Below are 21,172 nucleotides of genomic sequence, written 5' to 3' on the forward strand. Positions count from 1 at the left end.
AAATTTGTTATGAATAAAATGTTAGTACTCAACGTTATGTCTAAAAATTTTAATTATTTATGTTTGCTTACATACATTTTGTCCTTACAAATTCAATATGTGATATTAATAAAACTTTTAATTTATAAAATTCAATTCAATTAATTATGTATTTCATTACGTTTAAATACTTTTAGAGCTTGCCATAAGTAATAACAATGACATAAAATGGTAACTCACTAGGAAACAATGGCAGATTACTAGTCAAGCATAATTCAAATGTTTTGTTTAATTATAAGTGTACCGAAAACAAACGAGTTCAATCTCTTTCTTTCAAAATCACAAAAAAGATTTAGGTAAAAAAAAAAAATTGCTTTGATTTACTTTTTTATGTTTGCATTAATTTATTTTTTAATGCAACTTTACAAAACTCCTAATAAAAGAGTAAGGCTTTACTTGATAAATAAGATGAAGAAGAATAAAAATAAAAAATTTATTAATTTAATAATTAAAGAGATTAACAAATTTTTCCTCCAAACAAAACATAAAGGTTAGATTTTTTTTCTTTTTCTATATTGTTAAGGAAATACAACTTGCCTTGTTAGCAATAAAAAATTTAAACTATTATCCATGAAAATTTTAGAAATTTAAACTACTTTATTTAGTAAAATTTAAATATACTTGTTAACACGATAGATATTATTTCCTTTTAAAATAAAGAAAGTTCATTAATTTAATTAGAGAGGTATTAAATGCATTCATATTTTTTCTCTTCATATCCCAAATTTTTTTTTGTAAAAATATTTTGTAAATAAAAGTATGTAATTACTTTTCTCATAATTTTTTGAAAATAAAATTTTAAAAAATCATATAAATTTTTGAAAATCAATTTTTGAAAAGTCATATGACTTTTAGAATATTCATTTTCTAAAGATGAGATGATAAAAATTTTATCTAAGATATTTTTTAAATTTTTATTATCTCATTTTTCAAAAATAAATTTTTAAAAAGTCATTTGATTTTCTAAAAATTTATTTTTGAAAAAAAATTATAATATTTTGAAAATATATTTTTAAAAAATTATATAATTTTCTAGAAAAATTTATAACTTTCAAAAAAAATTTATTTTTAAAAATTTGTATTTAAATAATTAAATAATTTTACTTATTAAAAAAAAAAAAACTGGAGTGTAAAGAATCGGATGGGTAGAAGGACTCGTGGGCCATGGCCCAAAAGTAGATAAGGGTACAATGAAGGTGTGTAGGGGTAAATAGGTAATTTCAAATAAAGAAACTCGGCACGCGGGAGTGAAAAGGTACCTGTTTTGGAGGGGGAACCTTCTGTACGCTTCGCTTTTTCTCATTCCTGTTAAAGTGAAACAAAAAAAATCCTTTTTTTTTTCCTTTTATTTTCCTTTAGTAAAGAAGATTAACATTCGAATCACTCTCTCTATGTAGCTGGTCTCTAAACTCTTCGATCTTCGATCAGGTAATTTTTTTTTTCGCTTTTTGTCTTGCCAAATTTTCTTTGCTTAGGGTTTCTTTTTTGTTCACGCTAAAATAAATTTTCCGCAAAAACCAGACGAATATTTCTCGAGAAACAAACAAATTGTTCGGTAGTTCGAATTGCAGTGTGTGATGAGATAGTTTTGGAGCTTAATTTACTGATTTTCAGCTTAATTTCGTATATACTTCCATAAAAATGCTGTTACTGAACTAAGAAATTTTAAGTCTCCGTTTTTTTGCCCGTATTTTGATTGTTTTGATTTATCGATTTGCAGCTTGATTATGATTATACGTATGGAATTTAAAATTTGATTAGGCTTCGGAATTAGAGTAGTGTTAGTAATTACTCTTGTTATCCAAGGGGAAATTTGGTATGAAAAAGTAGAGTTAAGTCTGATCGGTTGGGACTTGTGACTGATAAACTTTTACTTGCTTATTGGCTGTTAATTTCGTAGTTCATAGGAGGATATGGCGTCTTCTTCGCATAATGTTGAGTTGGAGGCGGCGAAGTTTCTACACAAACTCATTCAAGATTCTAAAGATGAGCCGGAAAAGCTGGCAACAAAACTTTATGTGGTATGTATAGTTTTTTGGTCAATTAATTGGTGTTTGTTGTGCACTGGTGAGCTTTAAATTTTATTTTAATACCATTTATATGGATCTGATTTTTATCATCCGTGAGTGTTTTAGATATTGCAACACATGAAATCTAGTGGGAAGGAACATTCAATGCCGTTTCAAGTAATATCAAGGTGAAATGTTTTTGACTTATCTGTCATCTGTGATTTTCATTAAGAATTCTTATTAAAATACTATCAGATTTTGTAACCTGGGAAGAGATTGTGCCAAAGTTATTTTCATCTATATGGAGATAGCCAATTAGCAAATTGAGTTCATTCAGATAATAGTGGATCTAACAAATAATTTTAATTGACTGTGCACTGTTTGCTTTGATTATCAATTGACACTTGAATTGTTAGTTTTGGTTGCCTTTAAAGGGATTTGAGAGCCTTCTATTTTATAGATAGTGAAATGACAGGTGGAACTAGTTTGGTATTTATTAAGATAGTCGTGCAATTAATTGTATTCCATTGTGTTATCAGATCATTTATTGCCCCGCCATGGATACTGTTGGACATAAGTTATATAGGTCTCGGTTAAAACATGGTTTTTTACTTTTGTTCATCCTCTTTTGCGCCAAACCAAGCTGTTCTTACTCTTCTCCTTTTGGATAGGACCATGTTTAATTTAGTACTAAGCAACACATACTTGAATTAAAGTTGAAATTTGATATTTATTTCAGTAAAATTTTCACTGAGGATATCCACCCTTTTCTCAAAAATTTTCTGCGAGTTTCTCTGACGTAATTTTCTTTATTTAAGGGCGATGGAGACTGTTATCAGTAGACATGGTCTTGATCTTGAGGCTTTGAAGTCATCACGGCTTCCTCTAACTGGTGGGTCTCAAACAGTGGATTCTACATCGGGACAATATGCTGGTAAATTGCTGTCAATCAAGATTCATTTAGCTTCTCATGGTAAATCCTTTTACAGATGTGTCCTCATTGTTGCGTGGCATGCTGAACTAACCCATTTCTATGTGAGACTCTTTTGTCCAGGATCTTCTCAGACTGTTGCAGTTCCAAAAGATTCTAAAGCAGGATTGGCCCAAAATGAGATGCCTAAGTTTGATCCATTTTCATCCGGCAGGCCACCTGTTGGCCCAAGCATTGCTGGACATGAGTATTATCAAGGAGCTGGCACTCATAGGAGTAGTCAGTCTTTTGATCATGAGAGCCCATCTAGTTTGGACACGCGGTCTGCTAACTCACAATCACAAGACAAACAAATGAATCCGAGTGATAATAAAAGGTCTGCAACTAAGCGAAGGAGGGGTGATTCATCATCACCACTAGAACCAAATTTTGACAATTCCCAGCAACTTGATTCCCGTAATGCTGTGAATGATCCAAGGAAAGGGAAGATGAATAAGGCTGAACCTTCTGGCCCTGCTAACTACAACTTGGTCCCAAGTAGCGGCCAAATGGAGTATTTTCCATCCTTACCTGGTAATATGAGATCAATACTTAGAGGTAGGCAGGATGGTCAGAATGTAACAGAAAACCTAGTGGATTCGGCAAACATTAGCAATTTTATGTCAGGTGCTCCTAGTTCAAAGTATCCTGAAGAAGTGGAAGTTTCTTCCACTCAAAATGCTCCTGGACAGCAGCAAGGGGGAGTACCTGGTGCCCATGAAGTTTTTTCCTCCAGGGGTGTATGGAATCAAAACATGGCTGGCTTACCCTTTGACAGATCTCAACTTAACAGGTTTCCTCCGAATGTTGTTTCTGGCAACATGACTGCAGAAATTGCTACACAGCAGTCAATGCATGCATCTCTTGTATCAGGTGAGGATTGACTTTAGATTATAAAAGAGGAAGAACTTCTGTTTGTTTGTTAGATATTTTAATAGACATGGGTTTAATTGGCGGGGGTTGTTTTTTCAGTTTTATCTAGGCAAAAGGAGAAAGAAACCTTAGCTTCAGATTGTCTGAGTTAGAGAATCTGTTTATTGATGAGATCCTGTATTATTTGCTCTTTTCCTCTCTTTCTCTCTCTCTCTCTCTGTAAACATACAGGAGACCCATTTAGGTCTTGATTGTGGAGTACATTATTAGGCATCTTGGATCACGTTTTTATTTTTTTAGCCTGACCCGCTCAGATGTAAACCTCTCCTGCTGCCCTTCTCATTGAGTAAAAGTATTTGATAATGACTCGTTTTAGGGAAGGTGATAACAATTACATTGTTGGTATTCTTTAACTTTCAAGTGCTTTTGGGAAGGTTCAAGGAGGGCAGCCTGCCACATCTAACTCATATCCTGCAGGAGAGCTAGCATTCTGGCATCCAGGCCAACTTAGTGGCTCTGAGAGTCAGAAGCTTGGATTATCAAAACTGTCTGCTGGAAAAGTTTTGGAACATGATGGAGGGAGTTCAAATATGTTAGCAGGCGCAAATAAGATAGCTCAGGTAGTCATTTTGTTTTATTTTTATATTTCCATGCACCTCTTTAAGTCACCATTGCTTCAGTAATGAGAATAACAGTGCCATTTTGGGGCTCTATTATGGCCTTTTTGGGAAGAACAGGATGCAATGATTAGACATGGACTGCTTCTCAATATTTTGCTTTGAATGTGATTGATTTCTATAATGAATTTGCTGGCATCTTATGTTATGTTTTTTTGCAGGTTGGCAGGCAAAATTGTGCCTCAGAAATGACTATGCTTAGAGCCACGGCTCCAAGAGATCCTGGAAAGTCTCTTGTCTCCCAATCTGCCACATTGTCTGGCATGCCCTTCAAGGAACAACAGTTGAAACAACTTAGAGCCCAGTGCCTTGTTTTTTTAGCTTTCAGGTATGTAGTAATTTCTTGCCACCATTTGTAATGAGGGTGTATGTGGTAAGAAGTTTTTTGTGGTCTGTTGATTTTCTTTTTTTTCTGTGTAACTTGTGGTTTTTCACTTGCAGAAATAGGTTGATGCCCAAGAAGCTGCATCTTGAAATTGCGCTTGGAAACATATTTCCTAGAGAAGGTGGGTTTTAATTATTTATTTGTTCATTAAGTCTATATCCATTTACTTGGTGATCATCAGTTGGCAATACAGATGGCCCTCGCAAAGAACTAAATGACCATAGAGGCAAAGCGCAGACTTCCAATGAGCTTAGTAGCATCTCTGAAGTTGCAATGCCGTTTGGAAGGGTGAATAATGCACCTTCAAGTTCCACTTCTATTGGAAGATTCTCAGAGCCCGATTCCTTGTCAAAAGAAGCAGAAAAATTAAGAATGGAGGAAAGTAATGGCCCGATTTCTGATCTTTCAGCAATTGTGGATGAAAGGAAACATATTCTAGCTACAAAGAAGGCAGAGGCTGAAATTCAGAGCCAAGAGACAGTGGAACCACAGGCATATATAAATACACTGTCACAACAGCCTGACTCTGCTACCATAAAGGGTGGTTTTACTGTTAGTAACCCTGTGGACAGCATGGAGAATGGGCATCTGCGAGTTGGTAAGGGTGATCTAGCCTCTTCTGTGATGGGTGCTAATAAGCAGGTGAACCCTGAAATGATGGGCTGGTCTGGAATTGGTTGTCATAATGAGGTTTCAAGGGTATCTTTGCCAGCTGCTGCTGTCCAGCATGATTTAGTGCTAGAGAGAAAAGATACCGATCCTTCTCAGTTTCGAAGTCCTGGTAATGTTACTGAATCAATATCCTCTGTGTTCATGGTCACTTATCTTCTTATCTATTAATGTAGCTGGAACAGAAACAATCATCTTTAAGCCTTTTAGATTTAATGAAGTCAACTTTTGTGATGTCATGATCTTGGTGCGGAGGATCCAAAATTCTCTGAATTTCAAACAAGATTGATCCCAGCTGGGTCCAAAGTTATTCCTATTAATGACATGCTAAGCAATGGTGTCTGTTTTACCACAGAGCAAAATGAGGAAGATAAATCTTTATCAACTGATTCATTGCCTTCTCCAAAGCACACAATGTTGGAGAAATGGATAATGGATCAGCGGAGACGGAAGCTCTTAGCTGAGCAGAACTGGGCTCTAAAACAGCAAAAAACAAAGCAAAGAATTATTACTTGTTTCACCAAATTAAAGGTTTGTTACAAACTTTCTTCTAAAGTTCTTAATACCTGGTTATGACCTTGTTTTTCTTTCTGGTTTGTCCATAAAAACCATCCTGAAGGGTTGTTAAGGATATAGTTATTATTTGCTCTAATATTTGTGCACTGCTATAAAAAGCAAAGAAAAAGTGTATCCTCCTATCTGGATATTCTGTATTACTAAAAAAAGCTGAAGAAAGATTGCAAGATGAACAGAAAATTTCTCATTAGAATGAGTGAGACTTGAGTAGAAAGTTAAACTTTAAGAAGAAAGAATGCAACATATTTTCTATTCTCCTAATAAACAACGTTCCACTTTTATTTCTTTATGTACTTCATTTCCTCTCAAACAAAAAAGTTTTGGAGGTCTTCTTTCTTTCTCAAGTCTATTTCTTTTTGTGAAAGCAAACTGAAGGGTTTTATATTTGGCTTTAGAATTTAGAGCGGTGTTGCATTCATAGTCTGTGACCAAGATAGCAAAAAGATTCATCCTAAAAGGGTAAACACATCTAATTGTCTAGAAATGGGTGATTTTAGTACTTAAATTTGCAAACTTGAGTGAAATTGATCTTTTGTTGCATTGAAATAATTAAGAAGTTCACTGGAAAGTGTAATAACTTGTAGGTAAATCAGCCAAATGAGGACTTTCCACATCTTGAGAGATTTTTTCTTTTATTTATTGAAATTGCATATTCATTTGAGTTTTTTTTCCTAACTGAATTTGTGTTGTTAGGAACTCATTTTTGATACATTTCCTGATACCTTATGATGTCAAATTTTCATGATTTTCTACTGTCCAACATATATGTTGGAACTTGGAACTTGTACCTTTTTAAGAACAAAGTGGTTGTTTGCTTTTATTTCAGTGCCTTTTGCATAACTTGTATCATGTTTCCCATACTAGGGAGGTCAAAGAAATGCATGGTCTGATTATGGATTTAGCATTGGATGTGCACATGTCTTTGCAACTAATCATTCACATGCAGGAAAATGTGAGCTCATCTGAAGATATATCTGCAAAAACTAAAAGTGTTATAGAGTTGAAGAAACTCCAATTATTAGAGCTCCAACGTCGCCTGCGGAGGTAATTGACTTATAAAATTTCTCCTTAAGGTGTTATCGTTTGTATTCCTTATCTTGGTTTGCTGTTGCCAAGCCCTTAGCTAAGTTGGTTTGGTTGTTTCCTTGATTTTTTTTATGATTTTTCATTTGACATTTTCTTCTTACATGTTGGCAGTGATTTTCTGAATGATTTTTTCAAACCAATTACAAATGATATGGAACGCCTGAAATCATACAAGAAACATAGACATGGTAGAAGGATAAAACAACTTGAAAGATATGAGCAGAAAATGAAAGAAGAGCGACAAAAGAGAATTCATGAGAGGCAGAAAGAGTTTTTCAGTGAGATAGAAGCTTACAAGTATATACAACTCTGCTTTTTCCTACTATTAAATGCCGCTCTTTTTATTGGTAGCTTTAAATAAACTACATCCTTTCTAACTTGCTTGGTAAATTGAATCCCTAGGGAAAGACTGGATGATGTGTTTAAAATTAGGAGAGAACGCTGGAAGGGTTTCAATAAATATGTGAAAGAGTTCCATAAGAGAAAGGAGCGTATACATCGTGAGAAGATTGACAGAATTCAGCGAGAGAAGATTAACTTGCTCAAAATCAATGATGTGGAGGGTTATTTGCGAATGGTTCAGGTTAGCTTAGGCTTACTGGCCTTTAATAGTAGAAGTGTTTCATCTTATTTATTTTTATTGAATATCATTCTTGATATTTTACAGGATGCTAAATCAGATCGTGTTAAGCAACTATTGAAAGAAACCGAGAAATATCTTCAAAAACTTGGATCCAAGTTACAGGATGCAAAGACTATAGCAAGCCGCTTTGAGAATGATATGGATGAGATGCGAACTGCCAGTGTTGTTGAGAATGACGCTGTTATTGAGAATGAAGATGAGGCAAAGGCAAGTTTGTTTCTTGTGCATTTTTTGGAATTACTTCCTCTCTTTCCTTATCCACAAGTTTTTACTCATTCTTATATTGAATTTTTCTTATCATCAATCTGTTCTGCAGCATTATATGGAAAGCAATGAAAAGTACTATTTGATGGCTCATAGGTATCAACATTGCTTCATTTTCTCCTTAATTTTTTTAATGAATGAAACTTTGGATGTCTTGAGGTCATTTTATTTCAAAATTCTTTTCTTAATTAGTATTGAATTATTTGTAATTGCTGAAGGTTTCGCCATTAAAACCATTTTTTGCAGCATAAAAGAAAACATCAGTGAGCAACCAACTTTTCTTAAGGGTGGAAAATTAAGAGAGTGAGTAAAATATGCACTTTGCCAACAATATATATATATATATATATATATATATATAGGGAAGAGCTGGCATATGGAGTTCAATGTTCATTCTATTGTTTGAAATTTGTTAAAACTATAATTTTGATGTTCAGGTACCAGATGAATGGCCTTAGGTGGCTGGTTTCACTATACAATAATCATCTGAATGGCATTCTTGCTGATGAAATGGGCCTTGGGAAAACTGTTCAGGTATCGGTGGTTCTGAATCTTCTCTTGATTGCAGTCTATTTTATAATTTGTTGTCAAATTTTTACATTTGTAATATTATATGTTTTTGTAGGTTATTTCTCTTATTTGTTACCTAATGGAATGCAAAAATGATAGAGGACCATTTTTAGTAGTTGTACCATCTTCGGTTCTGCCTGGATGGGAGTCAGAAATCAATTTCTGGGCCCCTGAGATCCTCAAAATTGTTTATGCTGGGCCGCCGGAAGAGAGGCGTAGATTATTCAAGTAATGGCATGCAGACATGAATAAGAACCTTTCTTATCCTATACTTTTTTGTTCTTTTAAAATACATGTAAGCTTGGTTATCCATTTCTTGTACAGGGAGAGGATTGTGCATCACAAATTCAACATTCTCCTGACAACATATGAGTATCTAATGAACAAGCATGATAGACCAAAATTGAGCAAAATTCACTGGCATTATATTATAATTGATGAGGGTCATCGGATAAAGAATGCTTCTTGCAAGTTGAATGCAGACTTAAAGCACTATCAGAGCTCTCACAGATTGCTGTTGACCGGAACACCACTACAGGTTTCACATAATTTTCTGCTACATTTTTTAATATATATTTTTTCATTTAGCTTTTTTAATTGATGCATGCGGCCACTTCCTTGTTGTTGACTCAGCTGTATTTCCTGCTGTTTCTTTTCGAGTTTTTGGTGTTGATGCAATGTAAGGACTAAGTTTTAGCTTATCTTTCTGTGTAGAACAATCTCGAGGAGTTGTGGGCACTGCTTAATTTCTTATTGCCTAATATATTTAATTCATCAGAGGATTTTTCTCAGTGGTTCAACAAACCATTTGAGAGTAATGGGGATAATTCTGCTGATGAAGTAAGTATTGAACTTCTGCCATCTAGCTACCAAGATTATTTACTCCATTATCATCAAAATTATGTGCTTATGCTCGTTATTTTTGACTAGGCCCTATTATCTGAGGAGGAAAATTTGTTGATCATAAACCGTCTCCACCAAGTTCTTCGACCTTTTGTACTTCGAAGGCTGAAGCATAAAGTTTGTATTAAGAGCTATATTATGTTAGGGATCATTTGTTTTAATTGACTCCTGATTGTCTTTGCTTTTTTTGATGTGTCTCTTCATAAACTAACACTTAAGATACTCAGAAATTTCTAGTATGCTAATTGTCGTGCATCTTCTTATTTCTTTTGGTAGGTTGAAAATCAACTTCCTGAGAAGATTGAGAGGCTTATAAGATGTGAAGCTTCTGCTTATCAAAAGCTTTTGATGAAGAGGGTTGAAGAAAATCTTGGTGCAATGGGAAATTCAAAGGTTTCTTTATGACATTTGATTCTCTTTTGTTGACATGCAAAGTTAAACTCCAATCACATCACTATTTTGGATATTTACTTTTGTTAGTTCTGATCTTTCTTCTTTTGCAGGCTCGATCGGTGCACAACTCTGTTATGGAGCTTCGTAATATATGCAATCATCCATATCTCAGCCAGCTTCATGTTGAGGAGGCATGTCCTTTTTCCTTTTACTAGTGCTTACTTTGCTTTTGATAAAGAATTCTGGAAGATAAAAGATAAGAAAGTGTAGGATGATCTTTTTTCTGAAGCTCCCTATAGACCTTTTATCTCCTTTTTGTAATTAATTCTGGAAATAATCAGTGGTACTTTATTTTTTTTATTTTCTGTGATAAGATGAAACACTCAATAGTTGAAGATAATATAAGTCCAGTTGATTTTTTTCTTGTAGCAAACTAGGTTATCATTAGTATAAGTCCAGTTGATTATTTTCTTGTAGCAAACTAGGTTATCATTAGTTGGCTGGTATAAATTTTGCCTGTACTACAAAACCTAACTTTTGGATTTGTAGGTTGATAGTTTAATACCACAGCATTATTTGCCACCAATTATTAGACATTGTGGCAAGCTTGAGATGCTAGATCGATTACTCCCCAAGTTGAAGGCAACTGATCATCGGGTAGGCAAATCTTCTTATGCCATTTATGCTAAGATCTAATAATTTGTAAAAGCTGCCTTTTGATGCATTGTGGTACTTTAGTCGTTTGTTAGGATAAAAATTTGTAAAAATGGGCCTTTTTTGCCTTTTTGTTATATGTTGTTGACCAATATTGTTTGTATATTCTGGAAATCTTATGCTGTTTTTGATTGTGCTTTCACTTTCTGTTTGTTTTGTTCCTCTTTATTCGAGGTTGTGGTGCCATTGATTGTATTTGGCAGTTCTAGATTAAGCCCTCTTTGTTCTTTTCAATCTTGGTGGAATGCATAAGAAGCAGTTTTAACATGACCATTTGTGATTTTAGATTCAAGAACCTTCACCTTTCTTCTATGTTTGTAAATATTACAGTTTTATTTTGAAGAACAATTCATTGAAGGTTCACTCTTTTAATTTGAAAATTTTAGGTTCTTTTCTTTTCCACGATGACTAGGCTGCTTGATGTTATGGAAGACTATCTCACCTTTAAACAGTACCGCTACCTACGGTTGGATGGGCATACATCTGGGACTGATCGTGGTGCACTTATTGAAAAGTTTAATCAACAAGGTTCCCCCTTTTTCATATTTTTACTAAGGTAATTGTCTCCTAAGTTCTAACACAAAAAAAGTCTTATGGGTAAAGTATACCAACCACCCCACCGAACAAAGAAAAAAAGAATGAAAAGAAAAAAAAAGCTCATCTATGCTCTGTAGTGTTTCTGACCTGCACTGGCTTTTTAAATGAGAGTTCTTTTGGGAATTGAGATAAGGGATTAGAACATTGTAGAGGAGGAGAGTATGGAGGGAGAATTCTAGTTTAGAAGTTTATCAAAACTCAGACCTGTTATAATATCTTTTATTCGTATTTTCAAGAATAATATCTTTTATTCTAGTTATGTCCCGGGGGAAAATATATGGTAGGGATGACATTAAAGGGGTCAGGGATTTAAATTTTGAATTGTTAATATGTACTAGGCATCTTTTTGAGCTTAGAAGTTAATTCTTGGACTTTTTTTTTGGAAATTACACCTACAAATCCCACTGTTGGAAATTACCCTTACACTTCTGGCAAATGTTTTATTAATTTGGGGAGGTTGAAAAGAACTTAATCTATTGGAAGGTAGTACGAGACTGGGATTACTTGCCTAACCAATTACTGGTTGTTAGGTTGCATGTGCGTGTGTATGTGTCTGTTGTTTTACTACCGATTAAATAATCTTGTAGTTCTGACATTTGATCATTGGTGTCAGTATTCGGGCTGGTGGTGTTGGAGTTAATCTTCAGGCTGCTGATACTGTGATCATATTCGACACTGACTGGAATCCTCAGGTTGTATAGAATGTTACATTTACTTGATTAGTGTTTCTTTCCATATTGGTTTTAATTTTAGGTTCATTTGGTTGGTCCTTGTTAGGTTGACCTGCAAGCACAAGCAAGAGCTCATAGGATTGGCCAGAAGAAGGATGTGCTTGTTTTACGTTTCGAAACAGTATGTTCCTATTAACCTTTTAGTGTATGGGGTCAAGTACCTTTTTGTTTTCTAAAGTTATTGTACGAGTTTTTTTATAGTAACTTGCATTCTTTTATAATGTATTTTTTGACTATTATAAGATTCATCTTTTCCTATTTCATTTGGGTTGTGTTATACCTTGAATAGTGTTTGATTATATATACTGTGATAAGGTTCAAACTGTTGAAGAACAAGTCAGAGCTTCTGCTGAACACAAATTGGGAGTTGCTAACCAGAGTATCACTGCCGGTTTCTTTGACAACAATACAAGGTAAATTGGGATGTTTGTTGAGCTCTAGTTTACTCCATAGAGCACAAGCAGATACAAGAGGGTTTCTGTAAGGAAATTTCTCCATAGAGCACAAGCAGATACAAGATTTTTGTTGAGCTCTAGTTTACTCCATAGAGCTCATTTTCATAAGGAAATTTCTGTAATTTTATTGACAGTGCTGAAGACCGTAGGGAGTACTTAGAGTCCCTCCTGCGGGAGTGTAAGAAAGAGGAAGCTGCCCCGGTGTTAGATGATGATGCTCTAAATGACCTGTTGGCCCGCAGGTATTTTTTTGATTTTATCTTACTTGTGTATCTAGATAAGGTGCCATGGTGTATGTTTTTTGACGACGATATAGTCTTGGTTTCTGAAACTTTTGATGCCCTTAATACGAAATTAGAATTATGGAGGAGCATATTGGAGTCTTGGGGTTTTAAATTGAGTAAATCTAAAACTGAATACATGGAATGCAAGTTTAGTAATCACACGGAAGTGGGTACTAATGTGATTAAGTTGGATAGGAAGGGAGTACCAAAGATTAGCCAGTTTTGATATTTGGGTTCAATTATTCAGAGTGATACTGAGATAAAAGCAGATGTCAAACATAGGATTCAAGTAGGATGGGTGAGGTGGCGAAGTGCGTCGGGTGTGTTGTGTGATCGCAACATGCCTTTAAGGTGAAGTTGTATAAAACAACTATAAGGCCTGCATTACTATATGGAACTGAGTGTTGGGCTGTTATGAAACAACATGAGAAGAAAATTAACGTAACGGAGATGAGGATGCTTAGATGGATGTGTGGTAAGACTAGAAAAGACAAAATCAGAAATGAAGAGATTTGAGAAAAATTAGGGGTAGTCCAAATTGAAGAGAAGATGAGAGAGAGCCGTTTGCGATGGTTTGAACATGTGAAACATAGGCCTAGTTGTGCACCAGTTAGGAGAATTGAGTCTCTAGATCTAGGAGAGATCAAAACATCCAAAGGTAGACCACAAAAGATATGGATGCAAGTAATAAAAAATGATATGATGGTTAAGGAATTAGATGAAAAGGTGGTTGTTGATAGAAATGAGTGGTGCAGGAAGATTCAAACTACAACCTAACTTGACTCTCTTATTTGGTTTTTTATATAGTCGACCCTAGAGCATGGGATATAAGGCTTATTGTGTTGTTGTTGTTGTGTATCTAGAATTGATTGGTGAAGGGTTCCTGATATAGATAACAGATTTCGAGCAGTCAGCTTTCTCTGCTCTAGGCTACATGTAGTTGGAAACCACTGCAATTTTCTTTTAGATACTCTTGAGTTTTTGTACAGAGCCAATTTTATTTTTTTGCCTTAATTTAACATGAAAATTACTTTGTAATAATATGTTTGAGCTTTTAGGTACCAGCATGATTTTGATCTTAATATATTTTTACATGTCTCTGTGGTACAGTGAGTCTGAGATTGATGTCTTTGAATCAGTTGATAAACAAAGGCGGGAAGAAGAGATGGTATGCGTACAAGTCTCTTAGACTGTCAGTTTCTCCATTGATCATGTGTAAGCAACATGCATGTCTTGTTGCTTTACTGCTATTTTGATACCATTTTTTATGAACATGCAGGCAAAGTGGAAGAAGTTGGTATTGGGATCAGGGTTAGATGGCTCTAAGCCTCTACCTCCTTTACCATCTCGTCTTGTTACTGATGATGACTTGAAAGAATTTTGTGAAGAAATGAAATTGTATGACATACCAACAACAGGGGTACAGCCTAATGTTGGGGTAAAACGGAAGAGTGAATCCCTTGGTGGCCTTGATACTCGGCAATATGGGAGGGGCAAACGAGCAAGAGAGGTTTGTTTCTTGTCTTTTTTTTTTATAGCTTTGGTCGGTGTTGCAGCCGGCTTTCTAATCAAGTATGAACTTTCATTTATATTAATCTTAACCATTTTTTATCTTTTATATTAGGTGCGATCATATGAAGAGCAATGGACAGAGGAGGAGTTTGAAAAAATGTGTCAAGTTGACTCACCTGAATCCCCCAAATTGAACGATGCTGTTGAGAGGAACCTGCCAAAAGATGCTTCAATGGGGACTGTTAGTAGCACAGATCCTCATGCACTACCTCCACCTCCACCTCCACCTCCACCTCCATCTCCACCTCCACCTCCACCTCCCACACTGTCACAACCACTCCCAATGGAGCCTGCAAGTCAGTCACAGCAGCACAATAAAGATACAACACCACCATCTAAACGGGGCCGAGGAAGGCCAAGAAGAGCAACTGCGGATAAATCTCCCACCACACCAGTGCTTCCAGCACCCTCTGGAACCAGTAAAGTGGATATTGGGTTACAGAAAGGAGCATATTCTAGCTCATCAGCATCCCCTGCCCCTGATCCTCATAATAATGCAGGGGCTTCTCTGAACTTGCAGCCAAGTGCACCCTCAGTTTCAGCTACTCCTGGTCAATCTAACCCACCTGGATTCTCTCCACCAGTGCAATCAAAAGGACAAGGTCGAAAGACTCAAACTGGAGGACAAGCACCTCGTCGAAGGGGAAAGAAACAAGAGCCAGCATTCAGCCCTGCTGTTGATGGTTTAGCTGTTCCTGCCCCGGAACCAAATGAGCTATCTCAGATTAAATCAGTTAATCCACAAGATAGTCGATCTGCTGCTATAAGTGGTACTGTACCTAGTGTTTCCAGTGTTCCCATGGTCGAGTGCACTAATACTGTACCTATTTCTACTGGTGCGTATTGTACTAGTGGAACCAGTCACCCTTCTGATGCAGGGGTTAGTTTGAACTCTCAGTCAATTCCTACTCCCTCTGGTGCCCCAATTGCTGAATCATCTCCTCCTTGCGCTACTCTACCTGTCCAAGTTAAAGGCCAAGGCCGTAAGGTTCAGAGTGGGGTAGGAACACCTCAGCGTAGGGGAAAGAAACAGGCACAAATATCAGCTGTTGCTCTGGATGTTTCTTCTGGTCAGGATTCAAACTTGAGTCCACTAGCACAGGGTAGATCTGCAGAAACATCAAATAAAGTCATTGTGATGAGAGGCAATCTAGAAAATGATTATTTTGATCCAACAAAGGTTACTCAAGAGCAAGCACATAGAACTAATGCACCTGCTGCTGTAACTGGTCAGGATCAGCATTCTACTGAACATGATAATTTATCACAAATCAAGCAACCAGAAAGCTCACAGGAAGTGCGTAATAGTACTGCCATAACCATTGGTAAGAATGTTGCATTTTTTAATCTGGAAGAAATTGATGCATCTTTAATAATTAGTTCAATGGATATTATACTGTGCACTCAATATGAGAAACTTTGGCAGGGCCTCCTGTGGGACAAATTCAAAATGATGAAGCACATGAGAAGGCTTCTGTGATTATGGAGGTTTTACCTGAATGCAGCTCTGAAAAAGCTAAGTCTGGTGAGGTATTTGGTAACCAAGTTGGTATTGTGCCATTTATACCTGTATTAAGTCAGACCTCAGTAGAAGTGGTAAAGAGTCAAATTTTAGAAGGTAAAATGCATTCAACTATTTCAACCGCGAAAACAGCATCTTCAGTTGCTAGTGCTACAACGGATTCTCTGCCTACATCAAATCCTTTAGAAGGTGCCAATAAAACCATTCCTACTCCTGGTGCAAAGATTGCTCCTAGCTCTCAGCCTTTTCCAACTTATGCTCCTGTTGCTTCAGCACCTCAGTCTGTCCCTTCTTGTCCTACTGAATCTGTTCAAAGTAAAAGGCCAGGTCGTAAGACAACAAACAGAGCAGAAGCACCTAGGCGTAGAGGAAGGAAACCTGCTATTCCTGATACTTCATCTGGCCAAGACTTGAAAATAAATTCTCAACCCCAGAATAGATCTAAGGATTTATTGGTCAATAAAGCTACTGTACGGAAGAGTAATCAAGATTCTGGCCCTCATGAACTGGTCAATGTTGCTCAGGTACATGCTTCTGAAGTTCATTCTCCTGGTGCTTCAGTTGGTCATGATTCAAAAAGAAAAGTGACTGGTGCAATTCCAGCATTTAGTCGAATTCAAACTGCTGATGTAAATGATGTTGCCCGAGTGATGAAGGAGATTTTCTCTGAAACCTGCTCACCAAAAACTAAAGTTGGTGAACCTCCTGGAAGTGAGGGCAGGAATACTCCTACTGCACCATTATCAAGCAAGGCATTTGAGGAGGTAGTCAAGAACCAAAGTTTAGATGGTAAATCAGCTGTCAGCATACCAGCTCATGAAAAAGCTGCTGCAGCTTGTGAAGTTCCAGCAGAAAAATGTAAAAAGCAATCTGAGACTAAAGCTGATTCAAAGGGACTGGAGGACAATGCATCTCTTGTGGTTAAGACCCCTGTTCAGACAGCTGATTCTTTGAAACCCAAATGCAGTACCCATACTGCCTTAAATGAAAATTCAATTACAGAGAGTAATATGGAGGTTGATAGTACATGCTCTAATGCTGGTGACATGAAAGATGTGTCTCAAGGAACTCCTGCTCCTGGTGGTGATCAAAGTGATTCTATAGTTCAACCAGACTCTCCCAATCAAATGGACCTGCCAACTGCTGAGAGTGATAAAACCAACATAGAGCCTGCTTTTAAGGAATCTCCAAATGCTGATAATACCGGTGATAATTCCAGAATGGTCCCGTCTGTTTCAGGTTCGGTGGTGCCTTCTAGTAATGATTCTGAAACCAAAAAAGCTGGTATGACTGAAATTTATTCCAGTAATAAAGTAGAGCCTTCTTTGAAAGAATCTCCTAGAGCTTCTGATGGAAATAGTAGCAGCGTTGGCCTTGATGATATTCCTGCAGAAACATTGGTTTCAGATGAATGTGCTGTTAATTTGAGTGGCCTATCCTTTGTCAAGTCAGACATGCCTTCTATCGTTATGGGGTGCTCTACCGAAGCCGTTGTTGTTGAATGTCCAGAAGCTTCAGAAAACTCGAACAATTTTGGAATTAGTTCTACGGTGGAAGATACAGCTCGAGCCCGTGAGACTGCTACTTTTAATGAGACTGCTACTTTGGATGGTCAATCTGGTAGCACTGAAGCTAAGGGGGACCCCGTACCAGAACCTGTTCTCTCTATTGCTACTGAATCTACTGATATACAGCTTGTTCCACGAGATGATGGGGCCTTGCAACAACAACCCCTCGTGGTTAACGATAGGGAGGGTAAGGGTGTTGAGATTGATAATATGGAAGTAGATCTCTCTCTGATTGAAGTGCCCCCTCTGAAAGATTTTACAGCTGAATTGCCTAATAGGGATCCTGCTCCAGAAGTTGGTGGTGGTAAGCAACTGTCTGCAGGAGTTGAAACTACCAAGGGTGATTATGTTGAAGTTTGTGATGCTGAAGTTAAACCCTTGGAAACACAATCTGAGCCAGCAATGCCATCTTTGGAAATAGCACTTCCTCTTTCTGATTGTTTAGAGGACAAGAAAATTGAGCAGTCCAGGACAGAAGCTGATGCAAACGAGTCAGAGGAGAAACCTCCTGTTGTGGTTATGAACCCTATTACAGAAAGTGTTTGTTCAGTACCTCAGTGTCAGGCTACTACTGGCCCTGCGAACATTTCAGATTTCAGACAGCTTTCCTGTGAAATCTCAATAACTGAGAGCAGCATGGAGCTTGATTGTAAAGTTCATATCAATGCTAGCGAGAAAGAAGATTTTGCTTCCCAGAGATCAAAAAGTCCTAAAGGAGATAGCACTGACCTTACTGTTGGGATCTCTAGCAATCAAATAGAGTTATCTGTGGCATCTCCTAGTAAGGTAGACCTTCATCAGTTGGGTCAAAATAGTTGTGAAAACAAAACAGAGATCTCTTCAGAAGATTCTCTGGCAATGACTCATTATAATGCTAGTAACCTTGAATCCACCATAGACTCTACAAATGCGAGGGATGCTTGTAATCTTTCTGGAGCAGTCCCACCTAGTTCTGTTTTGATGGAGCCTAATGTGGCCAGCTCTGAAGACAAAGAAAAAGCTTCCTTGAAATTTTCAAAGTCATATGTGCTTGGTATTAATTCTTCAAAGGCCATTGTTGCTTGTGATTATTCTGGAGTGACTGCTGTAGTTCCTTTGAGTTCAGATCATGCACTTGCTGGAAGCCTTCCTGATCTGACTGGAATTCCGTCTGAAAACAGATCAGAATCTTCTGCAAGAGAGTCTTTAGAATCTTCTTTTAACAATGTTGAAAGTGCTGAAGGTGCTTCGCATTCCATCAAATTGCATGATGTTACTGACCATCCGAGAGAGTCTTTACCTATTTCCAACTGTCCAGAAAAGTCAGGCACGGTGGACACACCTGCTATGTTTGAGAACAATTCTGAATGTGAATCAGAGCCTTGTCCAGATGAGTCAGGCACAGAGAATGCACCTGCTATGGTTGAGAACAAATCTGAATGTGAATCAGAGCCTTGTTCAGTTAAGTCAGGTATGGTGGAGGTGCCTGCTATGGCTGAGAATAATTCTGAATTTGAAGCAGAGCCTTCTTTGAAATCATCTCCTGCCCTTAATGCTGAAACCCTTGGAAGTGCTGCAATATCCTTGAGGCCTGATGTTGATGATGTTCCTCCTATGACTTCAAATATTTCTCCAAGTCCTGTTCATTCAGGCATGGTGGAGCTTCCTGCTATTACTGAGAATGAATTCGGAAAGGAAACAGTACCTTTGCAAGAGTCTTTACAAACCTCTGCAACCAAGAGAGGAAGCCTTGAGGCTCTCAATATTTCCACTAAATCACATTCACTTGGTGATTATTGCCGAGAAGCCGGAGCTGCTGAATGCTGTCATGAAGCCATTATTGGTGGTCCAGAAATTTCCCAAAAATTTGATGATCATGGAGCTGCCTCTCTGGTGGCTGATATGGCAGCAGGCAACAATCAGGTTTTGGATGAGGCTTCCGATAATGTGGATGGTCCTTCTAGTGGGAGTGAAAATATGAGGAACTCGGTATCAGACCCCATCCACTTGGTTGCTTCTGTATCTACTAATATAGAACTTATGCCAAAAGATGATGAGTTGCAATGGGCATCGGCTGGGGGAGATGGCAATTCTGTTGATGTTAGCAATAAGGAAGCAGAACCCTCTGGACAACCATCATCCTCTTTGAAGGATTTTGATGCTGAATCTGCTAATGTAGATTTTGTACCTGGGGATCTTGGTGAGGTGAATCCCTCTTTGGGAATTGAGAGTATTGGAGGCAATAACGTTGACAGGGATGTTAACCCATTGGAAATTGAAGCATCCATGGAGAAAGATATTGCAGAGGAGTTTGTTCCAGGAGATCACAGTAAAATGCATCTTCAAGTAGGAGTTGCAAGTAATGAAGGTGATAGTATTCAGGTTGGAAACACAAAAGTTGACCCGTCAGAAGAACATGCAACTTTATCAGAAGTTACCACCAAGGAGTCACCAAAGGGAGAGCATGTTCTAAAAGATCAATCTCAAGAGCTCCCAGGAATAGAAAGGACAGAGGCTGACCATGTTGAGGCTTCTACTGTTGAACCAAACTCCTCAGAAGCACTTGCATCTTCACTGCAATCTGGCGATTCTGATGATAAAGTGCTTGTTCAGAGGTCTAAGGTTGATATTATTGAGGGCTGCAATGTGGAATCAAATCCCACAGAAGGACCATCCTCGTCACAAGTCATCCCTGATGAATCTGCCAATCCAGAGCTTAGACATAATGATCATGTTATAACTCAGCTCCAATCGAAAGATCATGCTGAGGCTTCTCAGCAGCCTAAGGTTGAAAGTGCGGACGTCTCCAATATGGAAATAGACCCCACTGAAACAAAAGTGGAAGATCATGCTGAGGCTTCTCAGCAGCCTAAGGTTCACAGTGCTGATGTCTCCAATATGGAAATAGACTCCTCAGAAACAAAAGTTCCTTCGCCGTGCACAGATGAAACTAATGCATAGATTTACCTTGGATGATGAAGGTAGAGTTTTGTTATGGTCAGAAGCGTCATTCTTTTGATCCCCTTTGCATTGGCACACTGAATCATTATTTCAAATTTATAGACATTTTATCTGAACTCATCATAGTTGTAAATACATCTGCTCTTTAGCTTTAAGCCTTAGCATTAGAAAATAGTTGGTTACTCAACTGGCTTCTCCAATGCTTGAATGAATTTAGAGAGAAATGCCGAGCTGTATAATCAAGTAATTATTCGCTGATCTTCCTCTGTTTTTCCCCCTTTTTTTCTTAGTTGGCAGGGATATTAGCGGTCAAATCATCCACGAAGAGTTTTTACATCGAGGATCAAACGTTTATCAAGGATTTGAGCAGGGGGCTTTTCCTGAGTAATGATAAGTGGTTTTCACTGCAGGATTGATCTGATAATTTTTACGAGACAAAATGAAAATGATGTGGAAAAAAGATGTTAAAGTGTATGCTTATTTGGTAAAAATTAAAAAAATTTATTGTGATTGATGTTTATAAATTTATCCATAGATATATCTGGTAACTTAAATATATCTTGTAAAAATTAAAAAAATATATTTGATGATTGATGTGTTTATACAAATTATGATAAGGTATTTTTATATAAATTATTATATAATAATTTGCGTAATTTATATAATATAAAACAAATACGTGAATTATTAAATTTATAGGAGTGCGATTATGATTTTACTTATATTATTTAA

At 37.0% G+C, this 21,172-nt stretch overlaps 1 protein-coding gene across 6 annotated transcripts; it reads left to right on the top strand.

Moving 5' to 3' along the window:
- The first annotated feature begins 1,321 nt into the window (after positions 1 to 1,321).
- Positions 1,322 to 21,048, top strand: LOC111280230 (uncharacterized). Of its 6 annotated transcripts, none has more exons than XM_089756577.1 (34): positions 1,322 to 1,467; positions 1,940 to 2,060; positions 2,175 to 2,236; positions 2,867 to 3,021; positions 3,103 to 3,891; positions 4,369 to 4,511; positions 4,730 to 4,896; positions 5,010 to 5,074; positions 5,135 to 5,734; positions 5,978 to 6,153; positions 7,145 to 7,242; positions 7,396 to 7,581; positions 7,687 to 7,867; positions 7,952 to 8,134; positions 8,244 to 8,287; positions 8,438 to 8,494; positions 8,629 to 8,725; positions 8,817 to 8,989; positions 9,086 to 9,299; positions 9,476 to 9,601; positions 9,692 to 9,781; positions 9,941 to 10,057; positions 10,168 to 10,248; positions 10,607 to 10,714; positions 11,158 to 11,327; positions 11,982 to 12,060; positions 12,146 to 12,220; positions 12,415 to 12,512; positions 12,689 to 12,796; positions 13,949 to 14,006; positions 14,118 to 14,348; positions 14,463 to 15,735; positions 15,837 to 20,460; positions 20,731 to 21,048. In XM_089756577.1, the coding sequence occupies exons 2-33, from the start codon at positions 1,953 to 1,955 to the stop codon at positions 20,438 to 20,440; spliced, it is 10,716 nt and encodes a 3,571-aa protein (XP_089612703.1). In that variant the 5' UTR covers positions 1,322 to 1,467; positions 1,940 to 1,952; the 3' UTR covers positions 20,441 to 20,460; positions 20,731 to 21,048. The 6 variants fall into 6 exon arrangements, with proteins under 6 accessions (XP_089612703.1, XP_089612704.1, XP_089612705.1 ...); XM_089756578.1 differs by having other exon boundaries at positions 5,147 to 5,734; XM_089756579.1 differs by having other exon boundaries at positions 2,867 to 2,982.
- The last annotated feature ends 124 nt before the right edge of the window (positions 21,049 to 21,172 follow it).

The sequence above is a fragment of the Durio zibethinus genome, chromosome 27, assembly GCF_047325235.1.
Source record: "Durio zibethinus cultivar Kanyao isolate XHJ-2024 chromosome 27, ASM4732523v1, whole genome shotgun sequence".
In the NCBI taxonomy this organism is placed as follows: Eukaryota; Viridiplantae; Streptophyta; class Magnoliopsida; order Malvales; family Malvaceae; genus Durio; species Durio zibethinus.